Raw genomic sequence first — 14,100 nt, forward strand, 5'->3', positions numbered from 1 at the left:
ACAACGGTGTTGTTTACAAATTTCTTTACTTTCTGTTGCATATCTATGCAAATTGTATTGATACCCCCTCTTTCTAATGACAGAAATGTAATCATTAGACATAGGTTAGCAACGTGTAATCAACATTTAAAAGTGAGGGCTTGTTTGATCAGACTCTTCCTCTCAGCCGAGAGCTTCTCTGGAAACTGGATGTCAAATGTAATGATGAGGTTTCCTCTCTGGGAAGGATCCTGGGACAGCGGCATTCCCTCTCCAGTCACCACTTTTTGGTACGCAGGGCTGTTCAGAGAGGGGAAAATAGTTTTTGATGAGTATAAAACTCAAAACACTTAACACTAGAAATGTTCCTTTTTTAAATGTATCGTTTATATAAAGAGATTGAATTTCTTATGTCTCTCTTCCTGCTCTGACCTTAATGTTTAACTCAGCTTCTAGAGAATCTGAGATTAATGTGAAATTAATACAACATACATGATTTAGTAATCCACTTTGGCCTCATTATAGGAGAGCACTTACTGCACAATGTCATTGATGGGAATTCTGAGTAGCCTGCCATCTAGTGTCTCCACCTCCACAGAGAAGCCAGTCAACGCCTGTGAGAAAGAGTGTTTAGTCTACTTAGACCGGGTCTTTAGGTATGACTAATCATTAAATCTATTATTCTGGCTCTCATTAACATGACTCACCATCTCCAGAGAGATCTGGACTTTGTAGATGAGGTCACTGAGTTGTCGAACAAACAGAGGATGACTCTTGTGGCGCACGATGAACACAATATCTGCAGGGATGCGGTTTGGTCCCTGAAGGTAAAATACAGCAAAATGATTAGATGGGATCTTTTCCTAAAACACTGCTTTGTAATGAGTTGTTATTATAAATCTTTCTGCACAAAAACAAAAGAGGTAATGGAGACCAAGTCCCTCATTATTGTGTGGTTTCACTCATACAAAGAAATCTGCTGAGGCCACCTGCTGGTGACAACGCAGCAGACCCAGTGGAGTATAACCTGTCATGACTGAAATTAAATGCACTCTGACAATGTTCCAAAAAATATTATTTATTATTGTTCATATTAAACTATTATTTTAATTATTTTTACTTTATTTAACACAGCAGTGTCCAACAGTCTGATTATATTTCATCAATATCATCTGAAATTGTCTTTTTTTGGCGGATCAATTTTAAAAAACATATTCAGTATCAAGCTAATTACTAATTCCCTTATAATTCATCACGTCCCAAGCATTTACTTGTCTCTAACAGAGATGCCTGCAAATGTTATAGTTCTCACTATTCTGTATGATAATCCAACATACATTTGCACAAGATGGATAGCACTGTCTCCCCGTGTCTGTGTCGGTTCTCCGTCTTCCTCCCACAGTGCAAAGACACGCAGGTTAATTGGTGACTCTAAATTGCTCAGAGGTGTAAATGTGAGTGTGGATGGTTGTTTGTCTTGTGTGTCAGCCCTGTGATGAACCGGCAACTTGTCCCGAGTGTACCCTGCCTCTCACCCAATGTCAACTGGGATAGGCTGTAGTCCCCCACCCATGACCCTGATATGCATAAGTGGTTACAGAAAATGGATGGATCTTCACAGACAACGTTTTGCAAATGTCTGTGAAAATGTAACAAAAAACAAAAAAATAACAACATTATTTAAAAAAAAGGATTTAGAGTTTTCCAGCTTAAGTAATATGTTTTTCCTCATCCAAAACTGTACATACATATAGCTATAGTGGTCACTTTCTAGACTGATATACAGCACACTTAAAGCCGGGATTGTGCAGTATATACAAGCTATGTATATTAGCTGAGACATTAGCTCTCAGAGAGTTGGGTAAATCAGCACCAGGGACAGCGCCACGAGCCAAAACCCAGGGCTGAACACAGATTTCTGTGAGAAATGTTGAAGAAGAAGAGGAGCAGAGGAAGCGGGGGAGGAGGAGCAGGATGAAGAGGAGGAGGAGGAGCAAGAGGAAGAGGAGGTGGACGAGGAGGAGGAGAAGAACAACAACAGCAACAACAAGCAAAATCCCCCTCAACAATTTTCACCTTTCCCTGGTACTTCAAGAGAGTGGGAAGGTTTTAAGTTTGGTTAAGTTAGGGTTTAAAGCATAAAAAAACAAGTATCTCTAAACACATTGATACACAGACAGTTCTTACTGACCATCCTAAATCTCAGAAAATGGTGTCGTATAAATCTTTTACCTGATCTCCTTCTTTGGGGAAAACTATTCTTGTGCCTTCGTTCCATCCAGGCTTCACATCTATAGTCAGGATCTTGTCTCTGATACTGGACGTGTGTCCGTCATCATTCATCACCTGTTAAACAATTCAAGTAAAAAAGAGTGAATATATTTCATTCATAGTGTTTGTGAGGATCTTAGATTGAAGGCAGAAGTGTCCATGAAGAGCTCTCCATCTAATCTGTGGGATGAGGAAAAGTCTGTCGCTCTTACCCTGCGAGATATCTTAATCTTTTTTGTGCATCCGTGGAAGAGATCATCCAGGGACAAGGGAAGGTCCCTCTCTATGGCAGAGTCTTGTGTCTTCACCACTCCTGGTGTCAGGCCACCGAACAGCAGAGGTGCATCATTTGTATCAAAGTCTGACAGAAAAAAAAAGAAAATACAGTTTAAAGTATGAAATATGACTGAGGACATACACCATACTGTCTGATTTTCTCACCCGCAAATGGGTTGTCACCTCCGAAAAACTGCTTGAACGTTTTGTCCGGGTTTCCATGGTAGATGTATTTAGAAGACCAAGCCCCACTGCTGCCATGCTCAGGTGGGATCCCACCTTTCAGACCCTCGACACCAAACTTGTCATAGGTTGCCTTTTTTCGAGCTGTCGCACAGGAAATAAACAATGTTATAGACAAACACCACATGCAGTAAATTTCATAAAGATACTGGAACTCTGATCACTTTATAGATCCAGTCAGATGACTGACTTTTATTTTTTAAATAAAAATGTGTGCGTCTGTCAGAAAAGATCACTTGTTTATTCAAAGCTTTTAGCAGTTTCCTCTCATTCTTCTACTTATCTGTAATGTTTTATATGTACTACCAAGAGCAGATAAGTAATCAATATGTTTGATCAACTGATCACTGACACTGAAGATAAACAATAAACAAAAAACACATAGACTCAAATATTAAATTATTTTAATTTCTTCTATCATACTTAATTTTCTTTCTCTTTCTTCTTAATTTCTCATTTCTAACATAGTAAACATTAATCAGTTCAATTTAATGATCACAAATAATCATACCGTGTATAGTAAACAGTGTATTTCTGTAGACTCCTACAACTTGTTCAATACCCAAAGCACCCCAATGATTCTGTGAGTAAATAAGTGAGTAATTAATAAGTAAGTAATTGAACTAAATAATAGCAATAACAACAACAATAATGATAATAATAATGAGTAAAATAAGTTGCAAGGTGCAGATCAGAATAACAACACATTTAAAATATCAATTGTTGCCACTGTGACACCTGACTGATCCAGTATTATAGTAAATACACACTGTAGATATCATAAATGTTGTTTTGTAGTAACTATTACTCCAGTATTATAGTAAATACACACTGTAGATATCATAAATGTTGTTTTGTAGTAACTATTACTCCAGTTTTATAGTAAATACACACTGTAGATATCATAAATGTTGTTTTGTAGTAAGTATTACTCCAGTTTTATAGTAAATATACACTGTGGATATCTTTTATGAATGGAGGGTCAAACTAACTCACGGTCGCTCAGTACATCGTAGGCCTCTCCCAGCTCATTGAACCTTTCATCGTTTCCAGTTTCTCTGTTGCTCGGATGAAACTTCAGTGCAAGACGTCGATATCTGCATGAGATGAAAACCGTGTGACACAGTGAGCACAAAACGTGAGATAAAACATGAAACACGTGTGACTTCAAGTTTTAACTCACGCCTGTTTGATTTCTGCGTTCGTGGCGTTTCTTTTTACTTCCAGCGCCTCGTAGTAGTCGAGCTCCATTATAGATTTAACTTTTCACTTTAAAATAAGCTTAGATCTCTGTGTTTTCGTGCCCTGTGTGCGTTTTAAGATAGAAAAACTCAAAGTCAGGAGATGCGGCTGTTTAGCTTGGTTACCACAGCAACAGCTGCTTGGGGGGAGTCTCGCGAGATTTGCAATACTTGCTCTCCAACATAGATTTAAATGTTTAAAACATATAAATTGAGTCATGTATTTTAGAAAATAATAGAAAACCAAATAAAAAAATAAAAAAATACTCGGTTGTTTAGCTTGGCCAAGGTAACAACTGTTCTGATACTCTCGCGAGACTTGCAATAACGACTGAGCAGCTGACGCTGGCCCTGTCTACACAGTAGAAAAACAAAAAACAATACAATTATAATTTCACAAATCACAGTGTAATATTTTAGTCTGAAATGATTTTAATGTTTATATCCGTGCTATTATCAGTTAATAAGTCACCTGTATGAAAGGTGGCATACAAATCCAAGTTTATTTGATTAATTGGTTGCACACAAAGAGATTATCATGACCTGTTTTTGGAGCTAAAAATTGTGTTTAGTTGTGTAAGGAGACATTACAACTGAACATTAAGTAACGAACATATTGCAGTGCATAACTATACATCTATTATAATATATATCTATATAATAATAACTCTGCACTATTCACAGGAGGCAGGTTTATTCCTAATAAGGAGACAGCAGTACTCCTGATCCACACTTCTCTTCCTAATATTTTAGTTATAGTTTTTAAACTGTTTATTTGACCTCCTTTCTCTATCTCACTTTTGCATTTTAGCTCTAATAGTTTATTTTAATAAAAAAAAGCTTAATATTTTGATAGCATAATAGTTTTAAATGAATGTATTACATTTAAAACTATATTTTTCTGAGATTTGTCAATGTACCACAAGAGAGACGTCACACTGAGGTAATCTCATAAGCAATGTAAATGTATATTCATTTATGTACACATAGTGGCACTGAATTAAATAGAGGGTGAAAAATAGGTGTGTATGGATTGAAGTATGTTATTATGTACTCTGTCACTACAGTTTAAGGTCATTTGATTAGACACAATCTCATTTAGGAACATGCTCCCTCTGAGCTCAATACAATATCAATTACAGCCTTACAGCTACTATTTAGACACATGGAGCCTCCAAAAGATGAAGCGATGGTGCAGGATCCAGCTTAGTATACGCGGTACATTCATGTAATTCTAATTAAAATGTGAAATGAATCAGGTTATGTGAAACTAAATGACACACAGTGAAGATGGGCTTCAGAGGCCCCCTCTGATGGTTTGCTATCATGACTTCCTTCCCAAGATCTCCCTAAATAAAATGACTTCCATACTTGTGCCACAGACTGTTTAGACATGAATAATGGCTGGCATGGCGGCATAGCATTTTTTTTTTTTACCTTTTACCTCCCATTAGTTCCACCTGCACTGACTCTGCTGTAAAATCAGCCCATTAGTCCAGGTCCAGCAGGGTGATTACTGTCAGTCATTCAGCCCAGACGACTGAGCAACTTTCTGCTGCATCACCAGTTAACTCTTACTTGTACAGTCACTGATAGTGTTGCTATATTTCTGTGACAAACAGGCTGCCAATGAGACACAGACGAATTCCAGCATTGGTGACAAGTGTATTTTTATTTGTTTTCATTTAGAACCATTCCAGACGGAAACATTAAGGACTACTATACTATACAAATCAAACTCCTCCATAAGTTCGCACACAAATAAATTGCACGGTGTTATCAAGTGTGATCAAACTGCCGTTTCGAGTTGGCAGAGGGAACCAGCAGACACTCTCGAATCTGTTAAACATGGTGGTCCAGATGGATGCATATTTTATTAGCGATTCAAGACTCATACCAAAAGTGAAGATATTAACAGCCATAAAAATAAAAAAAAAGAGACATGAATCCAATAGAAATAAATATTACAAGTCATTGTGGATTAAATACACATGTAGAATAATCACTAACAAAAGATCAATGCCAAAAAAAATTAAATAAAAACAAGCAAAAGTGTTCATAAAACATCATCCCAAACTTAACTAGACGACCCCAAAGCCAAACAAGCCCTCTACAATTAAACTCCAAAAAGGCATATATCTCCACCTAATGTTTGAATTTTATAATTATGACTCTTAATATATGAGAAACTCCTCCTCAAACACTATCATCAAGGTAATAGTTTTAATCTATGATAGGTGTAGTCTTTAGAAAAGAAAAAGAAGATCTACCCAAATAAAGAGGAAACAGAAAACGGAAGATAAAAATAAATCATCTCGAGGGACAGACAGAGTGTGGAGAGAGGAAGGACGGTAAATGTGGATGGTGTGTCAGTGTTGCTCTTGTAGTTGGTGTCATGTGTTTTGGTCATCATCATTATCATGCTGGTACATGTTACTGTGACTCTGCTGGTTGCAGCTAACCGTAAAGCACACACTCGGTTTTAAAATAAGCTCATGGCTGTCGCTTCCAACTTCAGCTGCATCGTGGGTGGACACAGTAGACGTGTCAACACTGAGATGTCCCAGTTGATTTACTTCAACAAGACACAGCCACCGTTTCCACATATTATTCGAACAAAAAGAGCAGTCTGTTGATGGAACTCATGAATGAATGCTTGCCAATCAATTACAACGGCACAAATTATGTTAAATGCACAAAACATCCACGTTGTGCTTATTAAGCTTAAAGCGATATTTAACTTTTTTTAAAAGAATATTCTCACTCTTAAACATATTGTTTAATCTGATGTCTTAAACACACATTTTCCTTATTTCAGTTTGGTACAAAAAGTCGTCTTTGAAATGACAAACAGGAGCTCAGTAAAGCAGGCTAAGCTCCAGCTGTAAATACTGTTTCAACGCATGTATGTGTGTGTGTGTTACAGTGCAAATATTCAATTCAAAGTGATTTATGAGCCTCAGAGCGTCCAGGTGAGAGTGCAGGTTTCCACAATGGTGAGGATAACGGATGTAGTGTTCTCAGAGGCGGGTGCAGTCGAGGGTACAGAAAAAAACCAAACAGGTTTGAGAAAAAAACAAAAAACAAAAAAACAGTAAGAGAAATATTTAGCAGTGACGTTAGTGGGAATTAGCAGGAACAGCCTCCGTCATTGACAGGTAGCTCTGGTGGCTTCTCCAGCTTAATGTCAATCACTGAAGGGTTTAAGAGTTAAGGAAACATCACAGAACGTGAGAAACAAATCTGAAATGTGCGAGAGAGGTTGTTAGAACTGAACAAGGTTTAAGTTTTTAGGGCAAGGCTCACTGTGTGAGCTCACATTATTGCAAATCCCACACACAAATTGAATTATATGGAGATAGATCATGTTTTATGTACCTTTTCATGTGAGGTTAAACCCCACAAGAAGTTTTTTTGTATCATTATGAATCTTAAACAGTTCATGTATCAAAGAAGTTTCTAGTTTCTTTGGATGTTTTGAACCGTTTCAGTCCTGAATGGGGCTGCAAGTCCCAGCTGACTGCAGCCTAGAGGTGATGAGTATTTGATGCTCATCAATGCTGGAGTATTTCTTTAACATTAGACCAAGTGAAAGTCGGCGGGTTGGCTCACAATATGCGCTTTCACTGGTAAAATAAATCTAAAGAGACACTTCAAGTTTAAACCACAATAGCTGGCTGTCACAGTGCTGGCGGGGACTATAAGCGAGCAAGCAGGCATCCTGACTCTCTTCTGTCATGTCAGACACAAACACTGATGTGAACACAAAGGATACTGTCCTCTCCACTCTTGTCCTGTGTGGTATCCATGCCGGGGAGGGCGGCTGCCACGCGACGGAAAAGCTGCAGGGAAAGAGAAGCAGATGTTTTCTGTCAGACGATGAAATCTACTCAGAAAAGGATGACAGAAAAAAAAAAACTCAAGATGGAATCAAGACAATGGGCTGTATATATTCCCATAACGTGATTTAGCAGGTTCACTTGAAGCTCACACAGAGGAAGACGCCCAACAGAGCTTTTCCAAACTTGATTTGAGTTTAGCAGCGTGTGTTTGGTCGTATTTCTGCACTGCGGAAGTGGCTTGAAAAAAAGAGGGTGCGATTGTGTCTTACTGAGACCTTCCATTGATGGAGCTTGGAGCATTTTTAAGTGATTGATGGATTCAAATGAACGTATAATCACACTCAAGATGCCCACCAACTACACAGCATCGCACACAGAACCAGACTTGATACACATGCAGATTTCAGAGTGACAAAAACACTGCCACTGTGCTGCTTATCAGTGGCGTGGGGAAGTTTGCAAACCCTCGCCCACCTCTTCTTGATTTAACATTAGCCAATCGTTTCTTTGATCGGGGTGGGAGAGAGTTTGAAAAACAAACGCACACACCTCACTTTCCACCAGGGGAAGCTGATATTTATAAAGCACACCTTTCTGCACACATGCGTGTGTGAAACAGAAGCTAATCAGAAGAGAGCATGAGCACTACTAACACACACACACACACACACACAAATACACAAATACACAAGGAGCACACGCTCTACCTGTTTGACATTGTAGCCTGTCTTTGCACTTGTTTCAATAAACAGAACATTCATCTCTTTCGCTCTCTGTTCTCCCTCCTCTGTGGTTATCTGTCTGTGAGGAGCCACCGCGAACGACAACAACACACATACACACACAACGCGCACATATAAAACACACACACATACATCGCCACAGACATCAAGAGGACAAAAGGAGGGGAGAAAAATACAGAGTGTGATTACGCTGAAGTGGATTAACAAGCCGTGCCCCTTCTTGCTGCTGCTGCCACCTTTGCTCGAGACCGTAAGTCATCCTTTCGACCTTCAGGCTGTTCACCGTGTCAGCTGAGCTAAATTTGGGCAGAAAATGAACAATGGCGCTAACATCCAGTCGCTGGAACAGCTGGCGAGTCTCGGAGACGTTTGGTGGCGGAGCCGAGGCGGCAGCACCGGCAGCAGGACTACGGAGCACGACTCACACACACTCTTACCTGCTTTACGTTGTAGCCCGCTTTCGCACTAGTCTCAATAAACATTACATTTAGTTCTTTGGCTTTCCGCTCACCCTCTTCAATAGATACTTGCCTGTGGCAGATAAGGGGGGGTGGGGGGGTTAGAAGAGACACAGCGAAAAACACATTGCACAACTCAGTTCATTAAACAGGTGGATAAAACAGTGGATTACATGGTGGAGGCTTTCAGATTAAACATCAAACGTCACAGCTGATTTATGAGCTTAAACCGTTCATCAATATTGTTACACAATGTGGGCTGAAACAAAGAGAGAGAGGGCAAAGAAGAGCAGAGGTAACTGATGGGAAAGATCCGAGGAACTCCGTATTGACAGCAGCAATCAATGATTTCATTAGTAAGGAGGGAGGAACACGTTACCTTTTGTCCGCGAGGTCTGTCTTGTTTCCCACCAACATGATAATGACGTCACTTCCTCTCTCCGTCCTCACGTCATCGATCCATTTTGTGGTTTGCTGGAAAGAGTTGACATCTGAAAAAAAGACGAGGGAGAAACAGGAAGCGGCCTCGGTTGTGAAAACAAGCGACTTTGTGACAGGAAGACAGTCAGGAAGTAGAAAGTTCTGTTCTTTCTGAACAACACAGAACAGATGCCTGCTCAATAGGCATTTCACCTACTTGTGATATCGTACACTACAACAGCAGCAGCAGAGTCTCTGATGTAACTCGGGATGAGGCTACGAAATCGCTCTTGCCCTGCCGTGTCCCACAACTGCAACCTGATCTGTGGGGGCGGGAAAGGGAAGGGTATGGGAGGAGAAATAAAAGAAGAAGAAAAAAAAAACAGAAAGGGATGAAAAAAAAAAAATGAGGTAAGTTATGGCGACAGAAAGCAAATCGAAAAGGAAACTCAAGAAAGTCGGACGAATGGGAACAGAGAGAAAGAAGACAGAGAGAGCACGCTGTCCGGGCCAGAGAGGAAATAAATAAATAAATACCCTTCACTTGTCATCAACCCTCCTCTCTTGATCAAGTAAGGTGTTTAATTTCAAAAACAGGGATGAAGAGAATTGATGCAGGGGTAGGAAGGAGAGGAAGAAAACTTGTGTTGAGACAACACGACAGATAAAGAAAGGGAGGACGGTACAGGAGGTGTAGCGTCCAGGAAGGGCAGTACAAATGCTGCGAGCGCTTGTTAGAAAGATTTGACTGTCACCAGAGAGCTTGAAGCCAACGAAGAGTTTCTCCAATCAGGACAAAGATAAGAAGAAAAAAAAAAAAAAACAATAATTAAGGACCGATTATAGAAAAACAAACAAACTTACAGTTCTGTCTTCGAGGTACATGGTTTTCGACAGGAAGTCTATTCCTATTGTGGCCTGAAAAAAGGAGGACGAGCAGTTAAATATGCATCACCAAAATCTGTTAGCATTTGATGTTGGAATAATATGAACATCATCAGTGTAGGGCTGTGTGATATGACCAAACACTCATATCTTTATATAGATCATTTATGATATAATAAATATGATAATGATAATACTATTTTCTGTAAATACTATGAATGAATATGTTGTGTTATGATTTAATTCCTCCACTTTGTATGTATTTATATTTTTATATTTATATTTTTTAAATGTTGTACGTAGTTTATGTATTTTGGTTTTGTGCTGCCATGGCAATGTGTCGTTGGTGGCCAGTTACAGTTACAGACACCACGTCTCTGAGTTTTTAGTATTTTTAGTACTTTTTTCACACCACGTCTCTGAGTTTTTAGTATTTTTAGTACTTTTTTCTGTCTTCTGTCTGACGGTACGCACGGTTTGTACCGTTCAAACAGTGAGGGTTGAAGACAGACAGGAAAGCATGGAGAGAGGTGGACGACACTTGGCAGAGGAAAAGTTGAGCAACCAGGGCGTCCCCTAATGAGTATTTTTGTTATCTATCTTGTTTAATGTGAGCTACTGTAACAAGTGAATTTCCCCAGTGTGGGATCAATAAAGTCAATCTTAACTTATCGTTGGTGTACCTCTGCCCTGTTTTGTTGGCTATGTGTTGTATTTAAGTCGATGTGTGTGTGCGTACGTGCGTGAAGCACTATTGCCCAAGACCAACTTCCTCTAGAGGACAATAAAGTAAATCTTATCTTAAACAGTTTATCTAAAATCGACCACACAGAAAGGCCTGTTCCTTATTACATTTACAAGAATGTTTTTTTGCAGATGTAAGTTGCAACACCAGCTGTTTATATTTTGTTTCTTAAATGCTGCGCCGCAGGGAAAAGCCTCTTTTGTCTGGGGTTTGATTTGACTCGACCGTTTGTGGCTACACTCTCTCTTTACTGTCTGACATGATTCTCGTGTAGGTGGATAAACAGGTTAGTAGTGTTTGAGTGTGTTGTGTGGACTGCGGCATAATTTGAGAAGAGGCATTGTGGTTTTCTGGTCCATGTCGGGCTCTCTGACCCGTGTCCATGCAACAGTAGAGCCTCTTTTAGATACTTTTGCATTTTGTTTGTCTGAATCCTTCTGCTGTTCTGTGTCATGTTGACTCTCCTCCATGTTTGCTTGTGTATGCAAATGTCCTGCCGGCAGCCGGCATCCACTGGTGATGCAAACTAAATGATAGAAAATAAATGGTGGAGCATCATATCTCACTTGGTAAGTGTTGTCGAAGCTGTCGTACATGAACCTGGTGATCAGCGAAGTCTTTCCCACTGAAAAACAAACAGAAACAATGGTCTTGATTAATTGTTTAATTTAGTAAATATCTGCAGTCGCATTCAAAGCACAAGTCTCTGACAAAGTGCACATGACAACAACATGTATGGTCTTCGCTCTTATATAAGTGTCATGCGCACAAGACTGAAGGAAACAGAACAACAACAACAACAAAGTTCAAATTAAATCAAAGAGCACATGATGAACTTTTATTATGAACGCTAGCCTGCATGTAAAACGTTATTATGCATCAAAAGGTGTGGTGCCATCATTTAAGGTAGCTCTCTGTGGAGAAGTTGAGGAATGTTGAGAGACAAGTCAAGCTGGGATCCATTTATTTACCTTTGTGTGTCCAGCCCTGAACTGACCAACTTTGTCTCCCTATCTATGCCAAAAAAAACCACATCATCCTTCACCACGCTCTTCCACATTCAGCTGTCAAATGTCTTTTAACCTGGCTGATATTTACTCACACCACATCAGAGAGAGTCCCTCGTGTGGTTGCTTTAAGCAGCGGGGACAGAGCTCCCAAGACTCAAACTGTTTTGCTGAGCTCCGGTTACATTATCAGTTACACTGAGCATCAAGTGGTGACGACACGGTCCAAAGCCAACACTGCTGTTTACAATTTTACAAGATACCACAGCTCATCGCTCAGACTGTTTGACAAACAAAGTCTGGCTGTCCTATCTTGATGGGATGTGGCGACCTGTAGGAAATTAATTACTAAGGGATTAAAAAAAAGACCTTTTTCTACACTAAAGTATCGTGTTTCTGCACCATTTAGATCAGCGTCTGAGCTGACACTGACCTCATTAGGCAGGCTGGATATTGTCAGACGTGACGAATCAACACTATAGTTTTGTTTTCTTTTCTTTTTTTCTTACTAATGTCAAAAAAGATTTTACAATGTGAAAGCGGGGCATCAATCAGGGCACAAAAATAGCACCAAACAACCAGCTGGTAAAATATGCTTCACCACCTCACCAGCTGCAAAAACAAAAGATAATACATGAAGTGTCCGCTAGAATTTAAAACTTGACAGCCGTGCCTGGCCATATATTTTGTTCTTTAAGTTAGTTTGTGCTTTACTTTTCTATAGCGACAGCTTAAGACAGAGAGGGGGGGGTGACATGTAGACAAGGCCTGTAGGGTTGCAATCGAATCCAGACTCCAAGCTCCACCAGGTGAGCTACCAGAGCGGCCCATACCTGGCCATTATCGGACGACTTCAACGCAGATTATGGGTTAAAACGAACACCGGTATTGTATTAGTGCTTAGCATTTATAAACACCTAAAGCTTGAGGTGTCAGAATCAGTCATCCAACATTGCATAGAAAGCCTTAAATCCAGCGTACACGGTGTGCTTTGTGTTGGCACAGCTGTGGAAACTGGAAACCATGAAGCCACTACTGTGTAACACACATCACCACCACCAGCACCAGCACCACCTTTACCTGTAAAAACACATACATGATTGTTAAATATAGCTCATTGCCTACTCTTTCTCTCCCAGTACAAGCACAACCCTGTGTGTGTTTAGCTTGGCTGGAAAATGGGTAAAATGAGCAGAGGGAGAGTGAAGGAATGTGACTGGGCAGGTTTGATAACTGGGATACAACCCCATCTCCAGCAGTGCCCCCCGGGTGGACCAACATATTTGTCTGTAATCCCTGATTTTAGTGAACTTTAACTGAGATTTGCACCATTCCCTTTAAACTTAGCTGTGACTGCAAGCATGTAAACAAGTGTTGTTATTGTTGCTACAACTTAAATTGACACTTAACTCTTTACTAGCTGCCTCTGCCTCCGTTAATAACACGTTATGACACGTATTTAACCCACCAGAGAGCCAGTTAAGTTACTGTGTCGCAATGCTAACTCTCTCACCTAAGTTTAACGTTGCGCGGCTAATGTTAGCCAGCTAACTGGTTAATCCACCAAAAAAAATGATGATAATTCAGATTTTTACACCCACAGCTACTTTAATCCCAACGTCACACTCACCGCTCTGTTCGCCGAGAAAGACCAATTTGAATTTTCTTAAAGGGTTTCCGAAGTCTCCGGCCGCCGACATGACTGCGTGAAACAAGCCGCCCTGTCGTTACTTCTTTTCGGGAAGCCAGCTAAGTGCTAACCAGCTAACCGACGGTTACCAACGATCCCCCCCGGACACGTTAACGGTTTGACCGGTTTATGCCAACCGTCCACACCGGGTCACTTTGGCGGCGTTTTCGTGCCGTTGTAATCCACTTTCCCTTTTGAGAACTTCCCGGACACTTTTCTGATAACTCACTAACTAATGCGGCCAAGTTAGCTCTCACTGTCAGATCCCTGACATGACTACAACAGCTACCCACCGTGGAC

The 14,100-nt window shown here is 40.2% G+C and overlaps 2 protein-coding genes across 3 annotated transcripts; both read right to left on the reverse strand.

Annotated features, from left to right (window-relative positions):
- Positions 1-9: 9 nt before the first annotated feature.
- Positions 10-4,165, reverse strand: dnajb13 (DnaJ heat shock protein family (Hsp40) member B13). Its single transcript, XM_010731785.3, has 8 exons — positions 3,953-4,165; positions 3,766-3,866; positions 2,692-2,853; positions 2,463-2,611; positions 2,212-2,325; positions 687-800; positions 517-593; positions 10-279 (listed from the first exon to the last, which is right to left on the reverse strand). Exons 1-8 carry the CDS (start codon positions 4,018-4,020, stop codon positions 120-122), a joined length of 945 nt encoding a protein of 314 aa, XP_010730087.2. The 5' UTR covers positions 4,021-4,165; the 3' UTR covers positions 10-119.
- Positions 4,166-5,655: 1,490 nt separating this feature from the next.
- On the reverse strand, positions 5,656-14,100 carry rab6a (RAB6A, member RAS oncogene family). Of its 2 annotated transcripts, none has more exons than XM_010731787.3 (8): positions 13,741-14,100; positions 11,670-11,728; positions 10,338-10,391; positions 9,691-9,796; positions 9,433-9,544; positions 8,560-8,653; positions 7,786-7,852; positions 5,656-7,204 (listed from the first exon to the last, which is right to left on the reverse strand). In XM_010731787.3, the coding sequence occupies exons 1-8, from the start codon at positions 13,808-13,810 to the stop codon at positions 7,140-7,142; spliced, it is 627 nt and encodes a 208-aa protein (XP_010730089.2). In that variant the 5' UTR covers positions 13,811-14,100; the 3' UTR covers positions 5,656-7,139. The 2 variants fall into 2 exon arrangements, with proteins under 2 accessions (XP_010730089.2, XP_019132025.1); XM_019276480.2 differs by lacking the exon at positions 8,560-8,653 and adding an exon at positions 9,033-9,126.

This window comes from Larimichthys crocea, chromosome XXII (genome assembly GCF_000972845.2).
Source record: "Larimichthys crocea isolate SSNF chromosome XXII, L_crocea_2.0, whole genome shotgun sequence".
NCBI lineage: Eukaryota > Metazoa > Chordata > Actinopteri > Sciaenidae > Larimichthys > Larimichthys crocea.

What these genes read in the sequence shown, in the direction of transcription:
- dnajb13 (XM_010731785.3), bottom strand. Translation starts at nt 4,020, where the DNA reads ATGGAGCTCGACTACTACGAGGCGCTGGAAGTAAAAAGAAACGCCACG. An exon ending in CTACGATGTACTGAGCGACC is followed by an intron (nt 2,854 to 3,765) that starts GTGAGTTAGTTT and finishes CCTGTGCGACAG; the next exon opens with CTCGAAAAAAGGCAACCTAT. An exon ending in AGATTAAGATATCTCGCAGG is followed by an intron (nt 2,326 to 2,462) that starts GTAAGAGCGACA and finishes ATTGTTTAACAG; the next exon opens with GTGATGAATGATGACGGACA.
- rab6a (XM_010731787.3), bottom strand. Translation starts at nt 13,810, where the DNA reads ATGTCGGCGGCCGGAGACTTCGGAAACCCTTTAAGAAAATTCAAATTG. An exon ending in TGTACCTCGAAGACAGAACT is followed by an intron (nt 9,797 to 10,337) that starts GTAAGTTTGTTT and finishes CCGCCCCCACAG; the next exon opens with ATCAGGTTGCAGTTGTGGGA. An exon ending in CAGGCTACAATGTCAAACAG is followed by an intron (nt 7,853 to 8,559) that starts GTAGAGCGTGTG and finishes CTTTCCCTGCAG; the next exon opens with CTTTTCCGTCGCGTGGCAGC.